General features: G+C 51.0%; 6 protein-coding genes across 6 annotated transcripts; 4 read left to right on the top strand and 2 right to left on the bottom strand.

Moving 5' to 3' along the window:
• Nucleotides 1–102: 102 nt before the first annotated feature.
• A1O9_12545 (uncharacterized protein) lies at nucleotides 103–1,035 on the top strand (the record flags this gene model as incomplete). Its single annotated transcript, XM_013398532.1, has 1 exon — nucleotides 103–1,035. One exon carries the CDS (start codon nucleotides 103–105, stop codon nucleotides 1,033–1,035), a length of 933 nt encoding a protein of 310 aa, XP_013253986.1.
• Nucleotides 1,036–3,875: 2,840 nt separating this feature from the next.
• Nucleotides 3,876–6,028, top strand: A1O9_12544 (uncharacterized protein; the record flags this gene model as incomplete). Its single annotated transcript, XM_013398531.1, has 2 exons — nucleotides 3,876–5,648; nucleotides 5,699–6,028. Coding segments are annotated over 2 exons (2,103 nt in total), but the record flags the coding sequence as incomplete, so codon positions are not given.
• Nucleotides 6,029–7,471: 1,443 nt separating this feature from the next.
• A1O9_12543 (uncharacterized protein) lies at nucleotides 7,472–11,790 on the top strand (the record flags this gene model as incomplete). The annotated part of the gene is made up of 4 exons (XM_013398530.1): nucleotides 7,472–7,835; nucleotides 7,896–8,112; nucleotides 8,169–11,175; nucleotides 11,266–11,790. The coding sequence occupies 4 exons, from the start codon at nucleotides 7,472–7,474 to the stop codon at nucleotides 11,788–11,790; spliced, it is 4,113 nt and encodes a 1,370-aa protein (XP_013253984.1).
• A 1,544-nt stretch (nucleotides 11,791–13,334) lies between these two features.
• On the bottom strand, nucleotides 13,335–13,592 carry A1O9_12542 (uncharacterized protein; the record flags this gene model as incomplete). Its single annotated transcript, XM_013398529.1, has 1 exon — nucleotides 13,335–13,592. A coding segment is annotated over one exon (258 nt), but the record flags the coding sequence as incomplete, so codon positions are not given.
• A 2,128-nt stretch (nucleotides 13,593–15,720) lies between these two features.
• Nucleotides 15,721–17,307, top strand: A1O9_12541 (T-complex protein 1 subunit beta; the record flags this gene model as incomplete). Its single annotated transcript, XM_013398528.1, has 1 exon — nucleotides 15,721–17,307. The coding sequence occupies one exon, from the start codon at nucleotides 15,721–15,723 to the stop codon at nucleotides 17,305–17,307; it is 1,587 nt and encodes a 528-aa protein (XP_013253982.1).
• A 966-nt stretch (nucleotides 17,308–18,273) lies between these two features.
• On the bottom strand, nucleotides 18,274–21,816 carry A1O9_12540 (IRE protein kinase; the record flags this gene model as incomplete). The annotated part of the gene is made up of 1 exon (XM_013398527.1): nucleotides 18,274–21,816. One exon carries the CDS (start codon nucleotides 21,814–21,816, stop codon nucleotides 18,274–18,276), a length of 3,543 nt encoding a protein of 1,180 aa, XP_013253981.1.
• Nucleotides 21,817–23,170: the final 1,354 nt, after the last annotated feature.

The raw sequence follows: 23,170 nt of genomic DNA, 5'->3' as shown, positions 1-23,170 counted from the left end.
TTGCTCCTAATCACTCCGCTTCTGTCGCCTAACGAGAAACCCCAAGTGTCACTCTCAGAGTCCCAAAAAACCTGTTGTCTGATTTCCAACCAGGACAAGATAATGACGACCGCACCACAGCATTCCTCAGACCCTGCCGCTGCGCTGCAAGTAGCACAGCAAGCGTCCTCGATCCTTGCAAAGTCTTCCTCCGTCAGTGCGACGTTCCCTGCTTCCTTGTTCAGCCGTGCCGAAACGCCCGAGCTATGGACCGAACTAGAACAGCTACTTTATGCCTGCCTACGTACTGGTGACGATAAATCTGCGTTTTTGTGCCTGGAAAAGCTGGGACAGAGGTTCGGAGCCGATAATGATCGGGTGATGGCTTTGAGGGGCCTCTATCAGGAAGCGGTGGCAGAGGATGACGAGGCCCTACGCAAAATACTAGAAGACTACAACAAGATTCTGATGGAAAACCCGATGAATGTGCCCATACACAAACGAAGGATTGCTCTGATCAAGGGCATGGGACGACGCCAGGGAGCCATTGCGAACCTGGTGGACTTCCTAGAATCCTTCCCCACCGATGTTGAAGGATGGTCGGAGTTGAGCGACCTATACTACTCAGAAGGACTTGTTTCTCAAGCGATATTCAGCATGGAGGAGGCCATCGTCATCACCCCAAACGCGTGGAATCTCCATGCGCGACTTGGAGAGCTCCAGTATATGGCTGGCTGCTCAACATCAGATAACGCCGAAGTGCAGAAACATCTCACACAAGCCATCCAACGATTTAGCCGGAGCATCGAACTCTGTGACGACTATTTGCGGGGGTTCTATGGACTCAAGCTTGCCTCTGACAAGCTTTTGCAGGCATCTGGCTCAACAAAGGGAGGCTCTGCAGCGACCATTAGTCCAGAGAACGTGCAGAAATTGAATCAATTGGCAACATCCAGACTGCAGGCACTTGTCAAGGATCGGGCAACACACCGGTCTCTTCCAGGTGACCAGTCAGGAGTTGTTGCAGCACAAGAATTGTTGAACAGGTCAAAGTGATCGAACTCCGCCACAGTGAGGACTACTCAGGTGGTTTCCGATGAACCCGAGGCACGGCCAGGGGCTATGAGACGCCCAGAAAGGCCCGGATTGGAAATTCATCAACGACGTCACCTGTGTGTTTGCCTCGCTTTGCAGTCTCCAAAGGAGACTTTCTGATGAGAATTGTTCCTGCAGTGGGCCGAGCGGCCAGGATGAAAATCGTGGTTCGCGAGAGTGCATGTAAGATGTGGACGTTCCCACTAGCGTGACGCAAGGAGCAGGAAAGTTGGGCAGCATTTTGACGCCGAGCAGACGTGGCAGAATTTCTCAGGGTGCCTTGAGAATGGACCAACCCAACGGCGGACGAATGGTCGCCGAGGTCTTCCAAGGTTGTGGGTTCTACCGAGCTTGGTCTCTAAATTAGGGCACGGGGAGCCTTGCCCTTAGTTGCACTCCAAACCACGAGGTGATCAATGCCAGGGCTTTCTGATCCGAAAACAGAGAATTTGTTGGGAAGATGGGATTCTTGTTTGGCAGAGAGTCCATAGAGGACACCATGATTAGCGGCCGTGAATCAGGAGAAGTGGAATGGCCAGCTGGCAGACCCGAGAAAGATGAGATTGTGGCGGAGGCTGATATATAGACTGGATGAAAGAGCACGGCTGCCATGGTGTCAATAGCCCACATCACTACCAAAGCAGCCCAATGTAGACCCTGCCTGTTGGCCCTGAGTCCTGACAGCAATCCTTTTCGACAGCGAGAGATTTATTTTCTGTTCATCTGAAGCTGATTGTCTTGTCTCCCCGCCAGGAGTTTCAATGTCTCCAAATCATCTAAGTTCCCACAAGCAAAGAAAGACGCGCAAGAAGCGCTTACCTGAAGTAACCTCCTACAGGTACTCTGCATTCTGGGCAGAAATACCTGTGACACAGTGCGTCACCTGATTGAGCCCAAGTCTGCGAGCGTGTGGCTGTGGTTGCGGTGACGATCACTCCTTTTCGACCTGCATCTCCTTTTCCACCCGTTGAGAGAGGTTGCTGCACTGTCCTGTCTCTATCTGTTCCCGTCATCGTCGTCAACATCACCAGCACCATCGCCATATCTATTGCGAACAATCGCTTTGGCACTAGCAGACACTCTCTCGGCCATCGTGTGAACAATACCTCAAGAGTAGATCACCCGCACCAGGGAGAAAAGTGTGCTTCCCCCCAAATCGAAACCAGCTCAGGACAACAAGGTGTATCGTTCACGTCGATCAGAAAGCACATCCATAGGGTCGAAAAGTCGACCCATTCCTCACCTCATCACCACCGCACCACCGCATGTTTCTCATTGTTCCAGCCACAGGACCAAGACGCGGACTTCTCATTTCTCGTCAAGTCTGCCTTGCCAGGTAGTGTGACCAACAGCACACACATTGTTTTCGCTCTCCTGAATAAAAAAGACGGCGGCATCGATTCTTCATCATCACTATTACGGATTTATTGTCCATCAAAAGCAAGACAAAAGTTGGCGGTTACTCGTGGTCGTTGTCGAGGGCTGTTTTGGCAGCTCGACAGCTTGAACCATTTCATCGGCGCCAAATCTGACGCCTTGGCTTGATAGTGCCGGGATTGAAGTCGTACCCCGGCGTGTGGCCCCACTAAAAAGAGGAGCCCAGGCCCTAGACACACCTGGAAATCCTGAACTGGACTCCCTCGCTCCCCTAGAACGAAGGGCCTGGGAAGAAAAAGTCAGTCACCTGGCACCCCCACTGCCCTTGCCTGGTGCTCGCCTGTGGTTGCTGTGGATGTGAGACTTGGATTGTGGGCATCATTGGGCATCACTTACTTTCTTTTTTGGGTGATTTTGGGTGGGTGTTCCCTGCTGAGTGGTGCGTAGCGCAGTTGCCATCTAAGACTATCACTGCTGCTACCACCATCACCTCCACCTCCACCGCCTACCGCCCACCGCCCACCGCCCGGGTTTGCTGTCGGTGTTTGGTTTGGCCCCCCTCTGGACACTGGACATTGGACGGGACTCTCAACTCCGGCCTCTGGACTCCCAGCTGCACCTCTGCTCCCCTTCGCCTGTCAATCAATCCACACCGTACATCATCATACACACGCGCCGCTGCAACATATTGCACACACGCACGCACTTTGTCCTACGCGCGGGCAGTAGGCATTGTTTAGGCATCAGGCACTAGGCATTAAGCATCAAGCATTGGGCATTGGGCACTTTCTCTTGTCTTCGCCTCGCTGGCCTCTGACTCAACAAGCACAAACTCTTGTTTTCTCCCTTTCCTCACCTCCTCGACACCAATTCAAACATCAACATCAACATCACCACTCTTATCTTTTGGGACATCGGTCTTCTGCCTTGCCGTGTGCTTGCGGCTTTGCCTCTCGGGTCATCGCATTTTGGCATGCAGGCTCTGGCCGTCCCTTTCCTCCCCGCGGATCCACTCGCTCGGAACATCACAGGTTCCAATTCCAATTCCAATTGCAATTCCACCTCGTCTTCACCCTCGCCTTCACCCTCGCCTTCACCCTCGCCCTCATTGCGGTCACAACACCCACCCTAATTCCGCTCCTACAAATTCTCTCAACGTACCACCACCGTCCGCCTCACTTTGAAACCCCATTTTCCTTATAACCCTTGGGAGCTGGCCACATTGACTCTTCTGCATCCTTAAGTCAGCCTCATCATTGGTCCGGTTAGCATCCCTCGTAACTAACAATCATCTCAAGGCTATCTCGTTCAACCTGCCTGAGGCGCAGGTTGAACGCGGTAATCCCTTGACCAACACTCAGTCTCTAATGGGGTGCGTGGGATACCTGTCTCTTTCTGTCAATGCTGACCAGTCTTTCCCCAGGTCGTCAAGTCGCCATAGTCGCACCCACATCGACATCACCCACGTTCGCTCCCCATCTCCCTCTGCAGGCTCGCAAGACGACGACCTACTCGAGCACGGTGTTCACGTTTCCCCGGCTGAAATCTCCCCTCACTATTCTGTCATACAGCCCAGTCAAAGCCAGAGTGGCTCCTCGTCCCATCCTGGCGAATTCCAAGTAATATTCCCTAGCGAACTCGGCCCCGAGCATGATGGCTCGGATTTAGTCTCACGTTCAGACCCCCAAGAGCAGCTCCAGCAACGGCCTTCTCGTTCCAACTCCGCTCGCAGACAGACTGTCCGTCTGCAGCAGCCCCTCCGTGAATCAACACGCAGTCGAACACGACCGCTGCAAGATACCTCTCCGACAGAAAGCGGTGATTCCACCGAGGACTTTCTCAACCGCCCGGATCCATACCCTCCCATGCGACCACAGTCACAATACGCACCTAATGCTTATCCCCATTCCACATCTTCAGGATCTTTTGCATACCCACCAGTTCCACATCCGCATCCCAACGCGGTGATTGCTTTGCAGCCACAGCCTATGGCAATGCCCTATCCACCACCACACTACCCTCACGGCCAACCCATGCCATATCCTCCGCCCTCAGCCTACGGTGGAGGCGGCTACGGTCATCCTGCCCCCGGCTCACAAGTCAGCTCTCCCTACACCACTTCTCCCTATCATGCACCGACCATGGTGAGTTATGGCGGCGGCCCTCCTGGCGGATACTTTCCACCACAGTTTCCCGCCCATTATGGACAACAATATCCACAACCCTACAACCCTTATGCTCAACAGATGCCCCCACCATTCCCCTATCCTGACTACGCTCGAATCCAGCCTCCACCCGCAGCTTCTCCACCGCCAAGCTCGGCCAATGCGTCTGCCGACAGGCTTGAAAAGCCAAAAGAAGCAGATCCTGAAGAGATGTTCAAACGATTTGCCGATATGATGAAAGAGGAGCGCGCCCAGGCGGAACTCACCAAGGAGCAACAAGCAATGGAAAGAGCCAAAGCCGAGACAGCACGCGCCGAACAAGAGCAGCGTATCCGTGAACAAGCCCTACGACAAGCTGAAGAAAGAGCCCGGCAAGATGCACTGCGAGCAGAAGAGGAGAAGCGTATTCACGAGCAGGCTCTTTTGCAAGCGGCCGAAAAGGCACGTGCCGATGCTGCCGCTGCTGCCGCACGTGCAGAAGACGAAAGACGCATTCGACAAGAGGCCATCATTGCCGCGGAAGCCAAGGCTCGCGCTGATGCTGCAGCGTTTCAGGAGCGGTTGGCAGCCGAACAGCGCATTCGAGAGGAGGCTAGGCAGGAGGCAATCCGTGCATACGAAGAACAAGTTCGCAAGGCTGCCGAACAAGCCGCAAGGGAACAACAGATTCGTAAGGAAGCAGCCGAGGCAGCACTCAGAGCTGCTGCTGAAGAAGCCGCCGCCAGAGCAGAAAAGGCTGCCGCGGAGAAGAAAATTGCCGACGACGCTGCAGCGGCTGCTAAGACGGCTGCCGAGAAAGAAGCCGCCGAAGCCGCCGCAGCCGTTCAGGAAAAGGCCAAAAAGGCACAAGAAGAGGCTGAGGCGAAACTAAAGGAAGCTGAAGAGGCCGCAGCCAAAGCAAAGACAGAAGCAGAGGAAGCAGAAAAGAAGGCAGCCGCCGCCGCACCTCCTGAGAAGAAACCTCCCGTGAGATTCAAAGATGCCATTGGTCGCAACTACAACTTCCCTTGGGAGCGTTGCCATCGATGGAGGGTACGTCCATCCTATCCACTTTTGAGACTGCAGTCACTGACGTATGCTAGGATATGGAGGGTCTCATCAATCAAGCTTTTGCACATATTGAAGGAATAGGCGAGCATGTCATGCACGGTCGATATGACCTTATCGGGCCTGACAAAGAGATCATCATGCCCAATTACTGGGAGTCGACCGTCGAGCCTGATATGCATATCACCATGATGCTGTGGCCTATTCCAGAACCACCAAAAGAGGACGAAATCATAGTTCCTCCGGATTTCGATCCAGACGCCATTGTTACTTTTGATGATATTCTCCACCCACCGGGTGGAGGAAAGAAGAAAGGTAAGACACCCGCGCCCCTTGGGTTTCACGTTGCATCTGCTAATCCACCATTCCAGGACATGCGAAAAAGAAAAAAGGTGGCGGTGGAGGACTCGCAGGCTGGATGCTGGGAGGAAATCCTAGGGCCTCGCGGTCTTTAAAAGGTGATAAAAAGCCTGAAGTTGCCGCTGGATCCCAGCACGGAGCTGCTGCCCAAGCGGGTGGTTGTTCCGTTATGTGAGCGCTTGCCCGATCGTTGATCTTGATCCGTTGAGTAGAGTGGAGATTGATCTGGGTCATGTGAGAGACTCAAAGGGGTGGAGCTTGGGTGGCACAGTCGAATTCATCCACTGCACATTCAAATACACCCCGAGATGATTGCACTAATCTCTCGCTTCTCTTCCGATCAACTACTGGTCGACCACGATAATCACGACTACGTCGGAAACCTGCTTACATAGGCAATTTCAGGGGGGTGTGGCTTTATCCTCTCGAGATATCGGGATCGGTTTTTCACGCCTCAGGGGACGAGACAGTGGATGAAACATTTTCTTATGTATTGATGAATGACGAGGATTGGAATTTAGCGGGAGTATTCTGAACATGGTTCGCATATGGATGGAAATTCAAGTGGAGCATTGGAGATGTGATGTACGGAGGGCGACTTCAGGGCATACTATGTAACGTCATGTTCTGGAAGGTCAAGGCGCGAACCTTGGAAGCGTTTTTGGGAAAAACCCCCTGTTCGATCTTCTTTAAAATTTACACGATACCCCTGTTGATGCCGATGGTGGAGGTTATACAAACTTCTTCGCACTGATGGAGAAGGAGATGCACCAAATGGAATTGCAACTGCAACTGCAAACGGAACTGGGACTGGAACTGGAACTGGAACTGGAATTGGAAATCTGTGTACTATGGAGTGACTCGATTTATGTGGGCTAGATCATACTAGTAATATGCCCAAACGTCCTCTCTTGATGCGTTCTCCCAGACAACCACATAGATTTCTCTATAATGGCCCATTATTCTTGCGGGCAAGAGCTGAGTCTGTCTTACTCAGCGGGGTCACATGACTCGCCAATCTGAGCACTGGGCGGGTGGGCCGGCCCCCTCAGCCCTGTGCCATGCTCCCATCGATCATCCGCACAACTCCCTCTCCACCCTTGCTTGAGCTTTTTGAATAATTCAATTACTAGATCTAATCTTTAAAATCACCTTTGACTGTCATGGACACTGTGGAACACTAGTAGCTTAACAGCACTTACGTCAATGTGCAAAGCCGTCGGCACCGTCATGTTGTACAATTGATTTGATTGCGTACGCATCAAAACTGGGAAAGTCTGACCTTTTTCGGCACGCGAGCGGCAAGCCAAACCCACAACCATCCAGTACTTTCAACTACGGACACTTCTTCTTACCCAGAGGGAGGCACAAAGCGGCTCAATCCAGATGAGAACGCCGTCAATTGAAATGTGCCACACATTGTCCCTATCCCGGTAGCTTGAACCGCCATGTCGACCCGAGTCCTCATCAATGACTACCCACACCGGACCTTGGCCTTAGTTACCGACCAACATGCCTTGGTCTTTCGACACTCTCATCCTCAGTCAGACGGCAATTCCAGACTGGGAAGCCAGACCAGCCTATCTTCGACGAACCAAAGCCGTGCAAACACAACTCCCCGATGTATGGTTGAGTTCACCGAGAAGGCATCCATCGACCTAACCCAGTTCCATACCGTCGGCAGTGCTAAGGGCACTTTGGGTCTCATCACCCTCAATAATGATGTCTTCCTCTGTGTGATTACTGGCGCTGATGAAGTCGCAAACGTCAGGCCACGTGAGACGGTGCAGAGGATCTTCGCTGTGGAGTTTTGTGGGTGGAAAAGCAAAGCTTCGGCAACCATAGATAAATTTGACTGACTTTGATCCACAGATTGCCTCAACCGAGCCGACTATGATCATGCTCACGGCCCTTATCCGAACCCATATCCTGGTCAAACATTCCATTCCGATGATGTTGACTATGGCGGTGGATATGATCAGACCGATTCTACGGCCGAGCACCCTTTCCACGCTCTCAGGAAGCTCCTGAGCGGTGGTAACTTCTATTACAGTGTCGATTTCGACCTGACCCGTCGCCTTCAAGACCGGTAAGCGAACGGGCCAATTGTAAATCCACTTCGAGCTAACCTTGCGGCCTTCATAGTGCCGAGTCAGAATCTTCTGTTGACATATCAAGCCTAGATGAAGGGCTACTCTGGAACTTCTACATGATAGACCCTTTACTCAAATTTCGAAGTCGACTCACAGGTCATGAGAAAGAGGCTCTTGACCATTCTCGGATACTCACTTCCGTGATTCGAGGGTTTGTCAAGAGTCTGACCATTCCACTATCATCCTCACCAATCCGAGGCACACCTCCAGGTCTCCCGACCACCTTAACCGTCATATCTAGGCTCTCGTCGAGACGTGCAGGCACAAGATTTAACTCCCGAGGTGTCGATGACAATGGTAACGTCGCTAATTTTGTGGAAACCGAGACTGTCTTTTGGTCCCCCGCCGGCCTCTGCTTTTCTTATACTCAAATTCGTGGTAGCATCCCAGTGTTCTGGGAAAGCACAAGCAGTTTGATCCCTGGTCAACAGAAAATCCAGATCACTCGTTCACCCGAGGCAACTCAGCCCAGCTTCGACAAGCACTTTTCAACTCTTGAAAGGACCTACGGTGCTGTCCATATTGTCAACCTCCTGAGTGCATTCAAACCTGGAGAGGTTGAACTCACAGAAAGATACCGATACCATATTAGCAGAAGTCCATTGAAGCGTCACAATGAGGGCGAAGTGGAAGAACACAGTTTGTTACAGGAGACAGAATTCGACTTCCACGATAGGACGAAAGGCGCCGGAGGATATGAGGGTGCTAGAGCAATTCGACCATATCTCGACGCCAGCTCCGAATCTTTCGTATATTTTCTCTCCCAAGAGATCATTGACGAAAAAGAGCATCAGGGACAGAGAACAAGAAGGAAACGGCCCATTGTTCTAATGCAGCAGAATGGTGTATTCCGTGTGAATTGTCTGGATTGCTTGGACAGGACCAATCTCATCCAAGGCCTTATAAGTCAAATGGCTCTGGAATTGTTCTTGTCCCATAGAGATGAGAGGGCAAATTCCGACTTTTGGATGCGACACTCGGCGCTATGGGCGGACAACGGTGATACGTTATCGAAGATCTACGCCGGCACCGGCGCCTTGAAGAGTTCTTTCACTAGACACGGTAAAATGAGCCTTGCTGGTGCGATTGCAGATGCAAGGAAATCTGCTACTCGTTTATACGTGAACCATTTTGAGGACAAATCTCGGCAGAACACTGTGGACCTTCTACTCGGGAGGTTGGTAGGCCAAAACAGTGTAGATTTGTTTGACCCCGTGAATGACTGGGTTGTCTCCGAGGTCGGAAGAAGACGAGCAGATTTCGAAACAAGAGATCAGATCAAGATTTGGATGGGTACCTACAATCTGAACGGCAAAACAGCAGGTGTCGGAGAAGATCTGTCATCATGGCTGAATGTTCGCGACAAAGCACTTGACATAGTCGTGGTCGGCTTTCAGGAGATTGTTGAATTGAGCCCACAGCAGATCATGAGTACGGATCCAAAACGACGGATGATGTGGGAGACTGCTGTAAGAATATGTCTAAATGGGGGCTCGGACGATGAGCAATTCGAGGCTGTACATGCAAAGGCTGACGAATATGTTCTCTTGCGAAGCGGCCAGCTTGTGGGCGCAGCGCTATTGGTTTTTGTTCGTTCGAGCATTCTTGGTCGTATTAGGAATGTCGAAGGGGCGATAAAGAAAACCGGCATGAGCGGTATCGCCGGCAATAAAGGAGCGGTCGCCATTCGAATGGACGTTGAAAGTACTTCCGTGTGCTTTGTGACAGCACACTTGGCAGCAGGGTTCGGCAACTACGAAGAAAGAAATCGTGACTACAACACTATCACGTCTGGCTTGAGATTTCAACGCAATCGCAGTATTGAGGATCACGAAATTGTTCTTTGGGCTGGAGATTTCAATTACCGAATTGGCCTCGGCTATGAAAAAACCAAGGCTATTGTCAATGAAGCCATCGTCGGAAACGAGAAGATACGGGACGAAGCCTTGGGAAAGCTCTATGAGAATGACCAGTTAAACATTCAGATGGTAGTGGGCAACTGTTTCAACTATTATCGAGAAGGCCGCGTTCGGTTCCTCCCAACCTACAAATATGATCTTGGCAAGGACGAGTTTGATTCGAGTGACAAGCAACGCATCCCAGCCTGGACAGATCGCATCTTGTGGAAGGTCAATCATAAAACAAGTCTTGCGCAAGCCGGTGAAGATCTTGGCTCCAAGATGAAACAACTCGAATACGATAGTGTGATGAGTCTCAGGTTCAGTGACCATCGGCCTGTCTACGCCACTTTTGAATTGGGTATACGGGTTATTGATGAGGGAAAGAAAGACGCACTTGTCAAGAAGTTATACAAGAAACGAGCAAACGAGCTGACAGTCAGAGCCGGCGACTCCGTCGAGGACTTTGAAGAAGTCAGCTCAGAAGGCGACGATACGGAAAGTGTCATGGGATATCAGAGCATCCAAGAGGGATTGCCTCCTGCGAGCAGCGACAAGCGGAAGTGGTGGCTTGATGGAAACAAAGGTGCAAGGAGCACCATTCGTCCACCCAAAGACAATGTGATGCTTAGTAAATTGCGGGAAGGAAATCCTTGGAAAGAAACAGATGAGGATGACTGGGTCGAGGTGGAAAGACCACCAATCCTGGAGAATAATCATTCTCAACCCCAGCTCATCAACAGCGGTGCCACCAGCAGAACATCGAGCAGGAAGCCGGTGCCTCCACCCTCTAGGACAACAAAACGGATGGTACCACCAGCTTGGGAGGGGGAACGCATCGTCCTATCTGGGCAAGCAAAATTAGATGCAGAAATGAAAGGTCTCCGACGCCCTACACCGCCGACACCGCGAGGGAAATCAAGGTCGCGAACGAGGGCGGACTCCTCACCCATACACGTTCCGATGAACACAGTCACCGCAACCTCACCAACAACAAGAGCACAGATTCCACAACGCTCCTCTTCGACCGCCACAGTCACCAGGAAACAGCCTCCACCGAAACCCATCAAACCCACTACACTTGTTTCTTCCTCAAGCCAAGTCGCTGTCCCACAAGTCTCCTCCCTACCGGGTCCCGCCGTGTCTCGATCCGACGTTGCCGTTACCCCAGACTCTTTTCTGTCCAGAGAGACCCCCAGCGGCGGTCCACATGGCTTAGATGGGGCCTACACCGACGACAGACCCCCGCAACTACCACGTAGAACCTTGACGACCAGCTCAACCGCCTCCTTTGTCTCCGCACCAGACACTCAATCGGTCACACAGACGCCAACATTCATTCCAGCCAACATCTCTGGCATCAGCAGCGGTAACACATCCTTGAGAAAAGGCACCCCGCCCCCGCCGCCCAGTAGACTCACCAGGCTTCAACGGGACGGGAGTATTGGCAGCATGACGGCGTCAAGTCGTAGCTCACTGAGTACCGACCCAGTAACAGCACTAAGGCCACCTCTCCCACCAAGGACGAATACCAATCCCTCTTCTTCGGGCACCGCGGTAGCCGCAAGCGGCGCCGTGAACAGGCCTCCTCAGCACGATTTACTCAATGACGCCAACGACGACCTCGAACTCGGCCACAGTGATCAGAATCCTTCGTCATCTGATGCATCGCGGAAATCTGCGCTGGATCGCTATAAACCGCTCATGCCCAGCTAGCGGATGAGTGATTCTGGCTTTTAGTCTTGGATAAGGGTCACGGATAGGCGCTGCCGATGGGTATTTGGCACAGTGAGGACCGAAGACGAACATGTGGTTGTTGTGGCCCCTTGGGCCGGTGTGGTATGAGTGTCATGTCAAGAACATGTGGTTGGGATTCTGCGAAGAGAAAGCTAGCCCACCGATCCATCAACGAACCGGTCGTGCGACCGACCACACGGTCCATACTGGCCTTATCAGAACCAGAATCATACGCAAATCTCGTCATCGTCTGGCTGAGAAGGATCAATCAACCCATGAATCTTTAAACACCCCCCCCCCCCCCCCATTTTCCCACATCCATACATGCGATCCAGTGGGCACAGAGCTCATACAGAGAAGTCGATGGAGTTTGAACGGAATAAGTATATTCCAGTACACACGGGTTTTCTGTCTAGTCACGTCGACGAACGGTCGAGTTTCGCAGGAGAACAGGGAGACGGAGACGGATCAAGGGATAGGGTCACCGGGGAGATTTTAGTCAAATAAAAATGGCCCAAATTTTTTTGGACTTTGGGCGTTTCCATGTCGCTGGGGACTCCATAGATGTCCAATTATGACATGAACTAGGCTAAGCTACGCTGAGCTAAGCTAGCTACATTCCGGGGTTTTCCAAGATGAGATAAATGCTGTCCTTCGTCGCTTGGCCACATTGCTTGCTCATTCCATCGTCCTTGGCACCTTCTCTCGCTCATATGAGTCACTTGGGCCACGCACACACATACACCGCACAATTTCCGCTCCAATCCGGGTGTCGATTTCGACGGCCTGACAGAGGAGCTGACTTGGACGCCCGCAACCGGCGATGAACTGTCGAGCCTAAGTTGACTTCCAGTTGCGGATGGGAAGGATGTCGAGCCTCCAGTATTTCCTTGGCAATTCGGGGATCTTGATGGGGAAGTTTTGTGCTCCTGCCTCCGCCTCCGGTGCGCTGACGTCGGTTTATGGGCGGAGAGGATGATTCCGCTACACATATTGTCCGTAGTATATTGGATTTGAAGAACGAAGATGTGGGAAAGGATGTTCAAAGCTGCTTCTTTGTCGAGAGAAACAGCTTGCACGAACGGAACAGGTTTTCTTTTGAAAAGGAGCAAACTTTTCGCTTTGGAATAGATGCCAGCAGGAGTTTGGTGAGGATTATTGAGGGCCCGCGTATTCAACTGAGCTGAGAGGGGAGAGACTGTGCTCGCCATTCAATATACACCTATGCTTTGTCCCGGGGGGCGGGGGGTTCTGAGGGAAATTTGCTGAGTGCATGTCCGCTAGAGTTCTCTGTTCACAACAAACGCGTTGCTTGCGTCGCTTTTTTTCTTCTTATTCGAAGCGTGGCATTTCCATTCTCATGGGCGCAAGATTTCGATATCAATGCCATCCGGTGCCTTCTTCGTAGTCTTCAGCCTCTATATCGAATGGGTTTGTGGCCACGAGAGGATGATGATAGGCAAACCGAGCACTCCAATTCCTTAGACCAGCATGCATTGCCCCAATAAAAGTGCATATCATGTCTAGTTGGCTGGTCGAGTCTTTCGTTGGTCGTCCAATAACCGGACTTCATTTTCCAAAGCCTTTATTTCACGGTCTTTGTGATCCTTGAGCTCTTCAGTCTCCAGAATCAACCAAGCCCAATATATAACCTGGTAGCTGAAGAACGCGAGGGTCAAAGCTTTGAATAGTGCACGACCATGTGACCGGTAGACATTGACCGGCTGTTCTGGTGCATTGTGTGATTGTTGTAGTTTTCGGGAGATGGTGAATGTCCGCGAGGTTTGGTGAAGCCTGCTCGAAAGTGTTCGGCCTTGGTGCCGGTGTAAAGCGCGTAGAGCAAAACGTGAGGAGTTCATTGGGTCGCTGATGTCTACAAGACCAAGAGGAGGGAGTGAGAAGAGCCCCGAGTTGGGGGAAGAACGATGATGCTTCGTTTCGGACTTCAGGTCGCAGCTCTGAGATTACCGAAATGCTCGATACGGTAGAGCATAGTGGATGTCATTTGAAGTTCAGTCCGACAAAATTGGGGGGCGTACACGGCAGCCATGCTCCTCCGTACAGAGAGGGACGAAGAAGTGATTATAATATCTGCCAATGGTGACTTCGCTTCATCTGGCTAATGTGACTATGCATCACAGCTTGACAATTGGCTGAAACATGAAGCCTCAGACTGGGTCATGATTCTGACCTATAAAGGCAAGAGGACAATCACTTGGGTTCTCGGACCCCATCGGCGCCTGCAAATTGACGCCACCAATGGCAGTTGCAGTTCATTTCTGAATCTTCCGAATGAACACTCGTCACGCTGATTATATAGTCAAGAGATGTTGAAGGAACTTATAATTTCTGTCTGATATCAAGAGTCTCTGACTCTGGTGTGAATAGCAGCGGTGGTCTTGCCGGCCACCTGAGGTCAGACACCAACATCTCTGGAGTTCATCAGATTCTTCGAAGTCTCTCTCAGCCTGTGTTAAACCCGTTACTCGGTCCCTATCTGAAACTTTCAATCTTGACTTGCGCTCTAGCGTTCAAACCACATTCACGACTTCCAGGATTCATTCAAATCGGGACAAACGATTCTACCGAATGCCAAAAACTTGAAGAAAGTCTTCCCTGAACTATCACGCAGTGTGGCCTGTCCCTACTGCCCAGAGTATTTTGCTATGAAAGGTCGACAGTTCAAGTGGGTTGTGGACATTTCTTCGAGCACTTGAAAGCATGTGATAACCTCAACACTCCCATAGATCAGACCTAGAAAACCACCCCCAAATTCTCATTCAGTGCGATATTTGCCCTGTCAAGCCAATGAGTGAACGAACGTTGAAGCGGCACATGAAGACCATCCACTCAGATACCTACCAACTTAGAGTACAACTGTAAACGCGCCTACAGCGCGAAAAGAAAGACCTATTTACTCCCCATCTGCAGAGATGCCGCTTTTATTGATCATAGATACCCCTGGATAACCATGGGCAAACCTTGGTGGGGAAGTGTGCCCAAAGTTCTAAATTGGCTTTCTCAGCCTACCCAGTCTACTACAATTCCAACTGTTGAGTAAGTGGTGTCGAAGAATACTTGGATGATGTGTGAATTGAAGATATAAATAGATTATATGAATGGGACAAAGATGATTCTTGCCCAATGGAGCCAGCCTGGCGCTCAGTCGCAGCTTTGTCCACGAGCCATTGTCTGTCCCTCTGCATTTCCCACGCGTGTGCTTTCCCAGTGGCGTTTAAAATGATCAACCATACGGGGCGGTCTTACCGATGTGGCAGGTGACAATTCCGCGGATCCGTTCGATTGTAGCACAGCGACCTAAAGCAAAATATGCCTACAGGACGGCATTGTCCCGCACAAGTTGAGGGAAGTGGTTTCTGACGAAAGACGTACATTATGCTAAAGAACCTCCCTCGGGCCTATACTTACTTTATTTTTGTTGGAAGGAGTCCCAGAATGATTGTGCTGGCGCTCAACAGGAGGGTTCAGCCTGGTCACATGACTGGTAGTTCCCCCTTCCCTTTTCTAAACGAATGGCTTTGTTGTTTGGAGGTCTTATGTCCACAAGTTATACCCACGTGAACTACACTTACTGGGCCATACGGTTGGATCTGTACATGAGTCACTGAACACTGCAGGCTATGGAGTGGGACGAGTAACCAAGATCTCCAGTGGGTGAAACTGACCAGGGACCAGGCTGATGTTAGCAAACACGCCAAGGCTGCTGTTTTGTAAGAGTTGCACTTTCACCACTTGCGTGCCACCGAACAAGGCCTCCCCACGTGATATCCCCCTCCAATAATTTTTTGGCAACCGTTGTGGTCTGTCCTGCGGTTGACTGAACATTGCCTGGAACAACTTTCTACAATAATCATTCCGCAAAGAAAGTTCAAGAGCAAATATCGAATCATGGCAAATCCCACTCAGATCTTCGCCGAGGACGTCCAGGAAGAGAAAGGCGAGAATGCCCGTCTCTCTGCCTTCGTCGGTGCCATCGCAGTCGGCGATTTGGTCAAATCCACCCTCGGTCCCAAGGGCATGGATAAAATCCTCCAGAGTGCCAGCACAGGCGAGATCATGGTCACAAACGACGGAGCAACAATCCTAAAGTCAATAGCACTCGATAACGCAGCGGCAAAGGTCCTCGTTAATATCTCCAAAGTCCAAGATGATGAAGTCGGAGACGGCACAACCTCAGTCACAGTTCTCGCTGCCGAATTACTACGAGAAGCCGAAAAACTCGTGTCCCAAAAGATCCATCCCCAGACAATCATTGAGGGTTATCGGGCTGCTTCACAAGCGGCACTACAGGCCTTGGAGAAGAGTGCGGTCGACAACAGCAAAAACCCAGAGTTGTTCCGCAAAGACCTACGAGCCATTGCTCGCACCACCTTGTCCTCCAAAGTCCTCAGTCAGGATCGCAATCAATTCGCAGATCTTGCATGTGACGCTGTCCTCCGTCTCAAGGGTTCCATTGACCTGAACCATATCCAGATAATCAAGAAGTCGGGTGGGAAATTAAGTGACAGTTATTTAGACGAAGGATTTATCCTTGATAAAAAAGTTGGAGTCAACCAACCGAAGAGGCTAGAAAATGCAAAGATCCTCGTCGCCAACACCGCCATGGACACAGACAAGGTCAAGATCTGGGCATCCCGCATTAAAGTCGGGTCACCGAAGGAACTGGCTGAACTGGAAAAGGCTGAACGGGACAGAATGAAGGCCAAGGTTGAACGCATCAAGGCTCACGGAATCAACTGCTTTATCAACCGACAACTCATCTACAACTGGCCCGAGCAGCTCTTCACCGAAGCCGGGATCATGAGCATCGAGCACGCCGACTTCGACGGCGTAGAGCGCCTGGCACTCGTCACCGGCAGTGAAATCGCATCGACATTCGACCACCCCGAACAAGTTCAGCTGGGCCACTGCGACCTGATAGAAGAGGTTATCATCGGCGAGGACACACTGATCAAATTCTCTGGTGTAGCCGCTGGCCAAGCATGCACGATTGTGCTTCGTGGAGCGACAGAACAACTACTTGACGAAGCTGAGCGATCCCTTCACGACGCGCTTGCGGTCCTCTCGCAGACCGTGAAGGAGCCCCGCGTGACGCTCGGAGGTGGCTGCGCCGAGATGGTCATGGCGAAAGCCGTAGACTCACTCGCCCAGAAAGTTGGCGGGAAGAAACGTATCGCCATCGATTCCTTCTCCACCGCCCTCCGCCAACTCCCCACCATCCTCGCCGACAACGCAGGCCTCGACTCTTCCGCTCTTGTCTCAGAGCTGAGAAGTGAAGTCTACCGTGGAATGACAAGCAGTGGTCTCGACCTTCTGACCCCCGGCGGCGGCATCACCGACATGCGCGAGCTCGGGGTCATCGAGAGCTACAAGCTGAAGAAGGCCGTCGTTAGTTCTGCAAGTGAAGCGGCTGAGTTGCTACTGCGTGTCGACAACATCATCCGTGCTGCGCCGAGGCGGAGGGAGCGGATGTAAGGGCATGGTTTCTCAGAGTCGTGCGCGATGGGAAAGGAGCAGATGACAATCCCAGGTTCCAGGTTGGGCGGCTGGATTTCAAGAAAAGAGTAGCGAGGTGGTTCCTAAACTCGACCTCGTTCAGATACACACACATGGCTGACAGTCAAAGACTCAAAAGTGTTTTCAGGGAGACACGCACGCGGGTGGCGTCTTCATGTGTTGAAAGAGCGACGAGAGGGAGACGGAGAGGGCCACCTTTCGAACAAAAGCTCATGAATGTAACAACAGCCCCCGGCTCCCAAGACTATATTTCTCCCCGATCCCATCTCCCAAATGCAGGACGTGTCCAGATGCTCGCTATGTGACCCGCTGTCTTACGCCACTACATCATCAACCACTTTTTAACACCTACGCAAGAGCAACAGGCAGCCGATACTCTCACTCTCCCTCTCCGTATCTCTTTCTGGGACAAAACCCGTCCCGCAAATTTTCAACAACGCCCTATCTCTCTCTCTCTCTCTCTCTCTCTCTCTCACACACACACACACACATATCCGGCTTGTCTCGCTTCGAACGTGCAAGTCCGTACCCACACCCACACCCGCATTGATTTCTCGAATTGGAGGCCTGGGATGTTTACTAGAGAGAGCGCAAGGTTTACCTGACTTGCATGGAAGATGGGACGATACGCACGCTGGCAAACAAACTCAAGCTCCTGCTAGACCGACGAATGAATCTCTAAGTAGGAGAATAGATTCGTGGATAGAATAAATTCCAGAGAATTTAGCAGACTGAAAGGATAGTAGTAAGAAGGCTCGTTCATGTCTTCATAAATTCGCTTTCTCAATTTATGCATGCAATGAGCTGACTATGCATTGACTATGTTATCCTTCCCGCAATCCCTAGAACCAGAAAATACGGCTATATGTATATATATAGAGATATACATATCTCCCAATGCAGTTGGACCAGGATCCAAACCGATCAAACCGCACCGTCAAAATAGCGCTCCATCCTAAACCGCGTGGCCAACTCCCTCTCGATGATCAGGGCATGACAGTTGATCAAAAGACTAGGGAAGCGTTTAGCCCAGAAACCGTAGTACCCTTTGGCTCCACCTCCCAACATCTGCTCCTTGACGTCGTCGGGAAGATCGTGGAAATGGTTCTTTTTATTGCGAATCACGCGCAAAAGGTCAATCATCTTGGAGCCCGTGTATTTTCGCTGTTTGCCCATCTCATTGACGAAGCTGCGGGGAATAGCTCGCAGGAAGTCGTTTGAGGGCCCGATGACATTTGGGGCCAGTGATTCAAGAGCAGTCAGTTCAGCCAGAGATTCTAGTTCTGTTTGTGTACGAAGTGCCTTCTCGTCGAAGATGTTGTTGATGGAATTCTTCTCTCTCTCGTAGCAGTCAGACACGTCGCACAAAAACTCCAGCTTGTCCGCTACATCCCAGAAGTATGGATGTCTGAGGATGTCTTGGGTGTCTGGTCTATCTCGTGGATCATGCTTCAACATTTGCATCACAAGATCATCAGCATCGAACTGGTAATCATGGAGACGAAGAGCGTCTGTGGAGAAATTGTTTTCCTTGATATTAAGATCACGTCCAAGACTAGTCCCGCCAACATCGAAAGGATGGTGACCTTGAGTCATGACATAATAAAAGACACAACCTAGGGAGAAGATGTCGATGGCTTTGGTCGCGCGACGGCCAGAGGGACGATCAACAACACCCTCGCTAGAGTGGACTGTGGACTTTGATGTAGTTGACGTAGAATTTGGTGCGGTCATAGCGGCACGAGAGTGAACTAAAAGTTCAGGAGCCCGCCAACCAGTAGTACCAGCTGCAGTGTGGTTCGCAGTGGGAGCAAATGTCGACTCAGGACCCTCCTCTAAAGGCTTGCAAAGACCAAAGTCAGAGATGACAAATTGAAGTTTTGGTAGACCAGTCGATGGTCGATTGCTTTTGACAGCTTTGACGAGGACGTTCTGAGGTTTGATATCTCGATGAACAAGTTTTAATGAGTGGAGATGTTGTACACCATCTGTGATTTGGCGTAGACAGTCCTTAACATCAAAACCTTCAGGGAGCTTGATCAAATTTGGGTACTGAAGGGGCCGCTCAATAAATTGATCAAGAGATGTTGTGAAAAGCTCCAGAGCAATGTAGGTGAAGTGTTGAGATTCCTCTTTGCCGAAATAGCGAACAACGTGAGGGTTCTCGTCACTGGATAGAAGATGCTTGATTTCCTTGGCTGCCAGACTGTTCGACGAACGTATCAAGCGTTTCACGGCGACCTCACGGCCTTCCAAAGTGCCAGGAAATACAGCAGTGCCGTTGCTGCCTCGGCCGAGACAACTCTCCTCTTTGGTGTCAATTCGAAGTCGACCGACCAGGAGTGGTCCGTCCTTGGTAGGGATCTCGGGTGTAAGGATTTCAGCGTCCATAGCTTCCGGGTCCATTGTCTTTTTGCCCTTTTTATTTTTCTTGCCTCCTCGTTTGCCACGTTTCGCATGTCTTTTCCTTGGTTGTTGGCCATTCTCTGTAGGTTCACCAGAGGCGCTGTCTTGCTTTCCTTTATCATCTTCTGATTCCCCTTCAGAGCTTTCTTCATTTGTATCTGGAACTTTGACGATGGTAGTCTTAACAGGGCTAGCAACAGTGATGACTGAACTCTGTGCTCGGCTTCTTGCAGGGGTGGTGATCTTTTCCATGGCTTCACTCACAGCTTCAGCAACGTCTTTCTCCTCCGATACCTTGGCAACTGGTGGATCCTGATCGTCTGGAGGTTTTGAGGTTTGTGCAGAGGCAGCTGGCGTGTTGTCGTCAACAGATATCTCGACACCAGCCTTCTTTAGAAGTCGTTGCATCTTGAGCATCATAGGTTGCTTCATTTGAACTCCACACACGAAAAGAAAGATGCTAAAAACAATGATGTTGAAAACTGATAACAATGGATGGCTCAAAGTAGGTAAGAGAGATGGCGGTAGTTTCGACTCGATTGAAGCCATGTTCTTTTCCACCTCCTCACCCAAATCCATTACAGGAGGAGGCGAAATGGTTAAACGCAAGGGTGCGCCAGACGGAGTGCGAGATAGAACATGGACACCCACAATGTCGTCCAAGTCACCATCAAAGTCGAGGGGATGATTCTCATAATTCCAGTGAGAACTGGCAGGAGCAGCACCGCTGGTGACTCCAGGGTATGAGAGTTCCGACATTGCATACCAAACACCCGATTCGGTTTTATTAACGAAGACTCTATCTGCACGTTGCATTTCATTGCGCCAGATTTCCGGGGAGGATATCAAGGCTGAATCTGATGGCCGTGTGAGGAGAACCAACTTTGGCGTCTGTTCTGTGGTTTCGATAGGACGCACAACATCGAAGACTCGAGCAACAGGGGTGTCCAGAGCCAATTTGAAGGCACGAGGCTGGATTGAGTCGGTATTGAATCCAATGATGCGGCCATTGTATAGACTTTGAATATGATAACTGTCGAGAGGAGCAACGTATTGATCTTGCAGATCGCTGTCGGCTTTGTTCGGCAGCCATTCAGCAAACCGAATAGTGCATAAGGGCTGTCGTGTATACTTGTGAGAAATTTGAACAGTGTATTCGATCCTTCCTAGATTGAGTTCTCCCAGAGGCTCGCAGGCTGGATCGTCCAGTTCAAAGCCACTCAGCCTGCGGCAGCTGCGGCTTTGATCGCTGTTTGAGAAAGGTTGATGGGTGTCGAATTCCTGAAGAATGTGTCCGGTGGCAGCATCAACGACATAAGCAGCAGTTCGCTGACTTGAAACTGTGACCAAAGGAGGGTCGTCGACTATAGTTGGTTCGTCACTGGCAAGAGATTTGACAGTGATACCCAACCGTTGAAGACCAATCCTTGGGTCTTTGTGCTGGAGGAATAGATTGCCATCTTTACTGGGCTCGACAATAAACATATAGTCATCCTCGTATTGTGAGCTTTCCAAATGGCTTCGATTCAGCTTGTGGTGTATGGTCTCGATCATGGGGCTGTTCGGAATTCCCAGAGACCATCTTTCGATGCCGGTCTTTCGATCTCGAGCGTGTATTGTGCCATCAATAGTGGCTAGGAGTATGAGATTCTCGACCTCCCAATCTTGAAGCAGCCGCGCTGAATGAAGCGAAGTGAGGCCAGAAGAGGACTCTACAGACTGGACAAGTGGTGCTCGGACAACATCACGGTAATCGTGAGCTGGAGCCAAAGGACGGAGTTTGTGGTTTTCGGGGGATTCATCGGTGCTTCTGAACTTGACGGTGGTCACGTCGTTCTTGAGGAGAGGGATCTCTGCTGGACTGCGGCCAGCCTGAGGGCGACGACTCGACTCAGGGCGAGGACTTTGAGTGGCGGCTATTATCCTCTGAACCGAATCAGATTGTTGTGGGAGGGACTGAGGATTAGCAGCAGCGATGAGGAGGAGGAGGATGGCCCATGTGAGCATTGATTTATTTGATCCTCCACGTCGACCGGGTGGCCGAAGTGGAGGTTTTGCCATGGCGAGTCGAGGAGGATGAAGCCAGTGCTAGAGCGGAGGAGGGCGACGGTATGGTATCTATGTGGGAGTGTTCATGATATAGGTTACCGAATGATGGTGTGGTGATGGAGGAGGAGAAGGGGTTGAAAGGGTAGTGTTGTGGTTGTGGTTGTGGATGAGGTTGCGGGAGGTCAGCTTACGGGGACAGGCGCTGGCGCTGGCGGTGGTTCTGTGGTTCTGTGGTTCTGGTTTGCGGTATCGATACGGTACAGAGTACGTGGTACCAGCCAGGGAAGGGACGAGCTAATGCGAGTGACTGCTGCCACTGGTGGGCGACACTGCATTGGGGCATGGCACCCGTTAGAGGGCCAGTCACAGGTGGTACCAATACCAGCGATACGGAATACGAGTGAATTACACGTTACAGCCACCACCCGCAGGCTCCAGCCTATCAGTGATTCACTTCTAGGGGCGGAGTAACTATACCCGTACCCGTTCCGAACGGGCATCCCAATTAACACGAGCCCATGAGAGCCCCTTGCTGATTCCTGTTCGGCACGTTCCTTCCAACGTTCAGAACAGTCCAGAGCTCCAACGTTGCTTTCCCGCTTAACCTCAAACAGCGTCTTGATGTGTTTCAGGCTGGTAGAAAACCCTTCATACGATCCTCAGACCTCCACTCCAGAGTCCTCCCTGAGCTTCTTCCTATCGAAAGCCTCGTCTTCCAGAGGTCCGAAAGTGGTTCTGTGGCGAGCTTTCCGCGCTTTCTGTTCGGTGCTCCCCTGAACTCTGCATCTGGTGACATCTGCCATGAGCTCATTTATCGACATCAAGACATCTCGGAAGACTGAAAACTGCAATGCCCCGCAAGTCAGATTCCTTCTTCTAGCTTCTTAACTTTTCTTCTCGGCGAGTCGTGTGCCGATTTTTGGACCCTGGGAGTCGGTCCTCAAAAATTCCTGCCTTTACACATGTGAGATCTGAACTCCTGTGTTATATGGCATGGGAAGGGCTGTCAGTTTCGTTTAGTCCAGCCATCTCGAACCAAGTCTATGCCTTTGGTCAGTTCAGAAAAAGTGCTCTTCTTCCCCACTGTGGTCTTAGTACTGTGAGCAGATTCGATTTCACGTGGTGATTGCCAATTAGGTATCCAGGACCTCGCAGGGCGGCTTGGGGGAAAAGACATCGTTCTACAATTCTCGAAAGAAAACACCCATGTAACAAGCATGATTTGACATTAGTATCGAGGCCAGTACGCCAAGGTGTAACCGTGTGTATCTGTTCTGCAATGGTTGTCCAGGCCACGAAACTCAACCACAGCTGACATCTTTTCTCTTTCGTCTAAATGTTGTCTTATGGAGATTCATCCTTCATT

Source organism: Exophiala aquamarina (assembly GCF_000709125.1).
Source record: "Exophiala aquamarina CBS 119918 chromosome Unknown aczIA-supercont1.24, whole genome shotgun sequence".
Lineage (NCBI taxonomy): Eukaryota > Fungi > Ascomycota > Eurotiomycetes > Chaetothyriales > Herpotrichiellaceae > Exophiala > Exophiala aquamarina.
The sequence above is the reverse complement of the archived record's forward strand: the minus strand, read 5'-3'. Positions and strand labels throughout refer to the sequence as shown.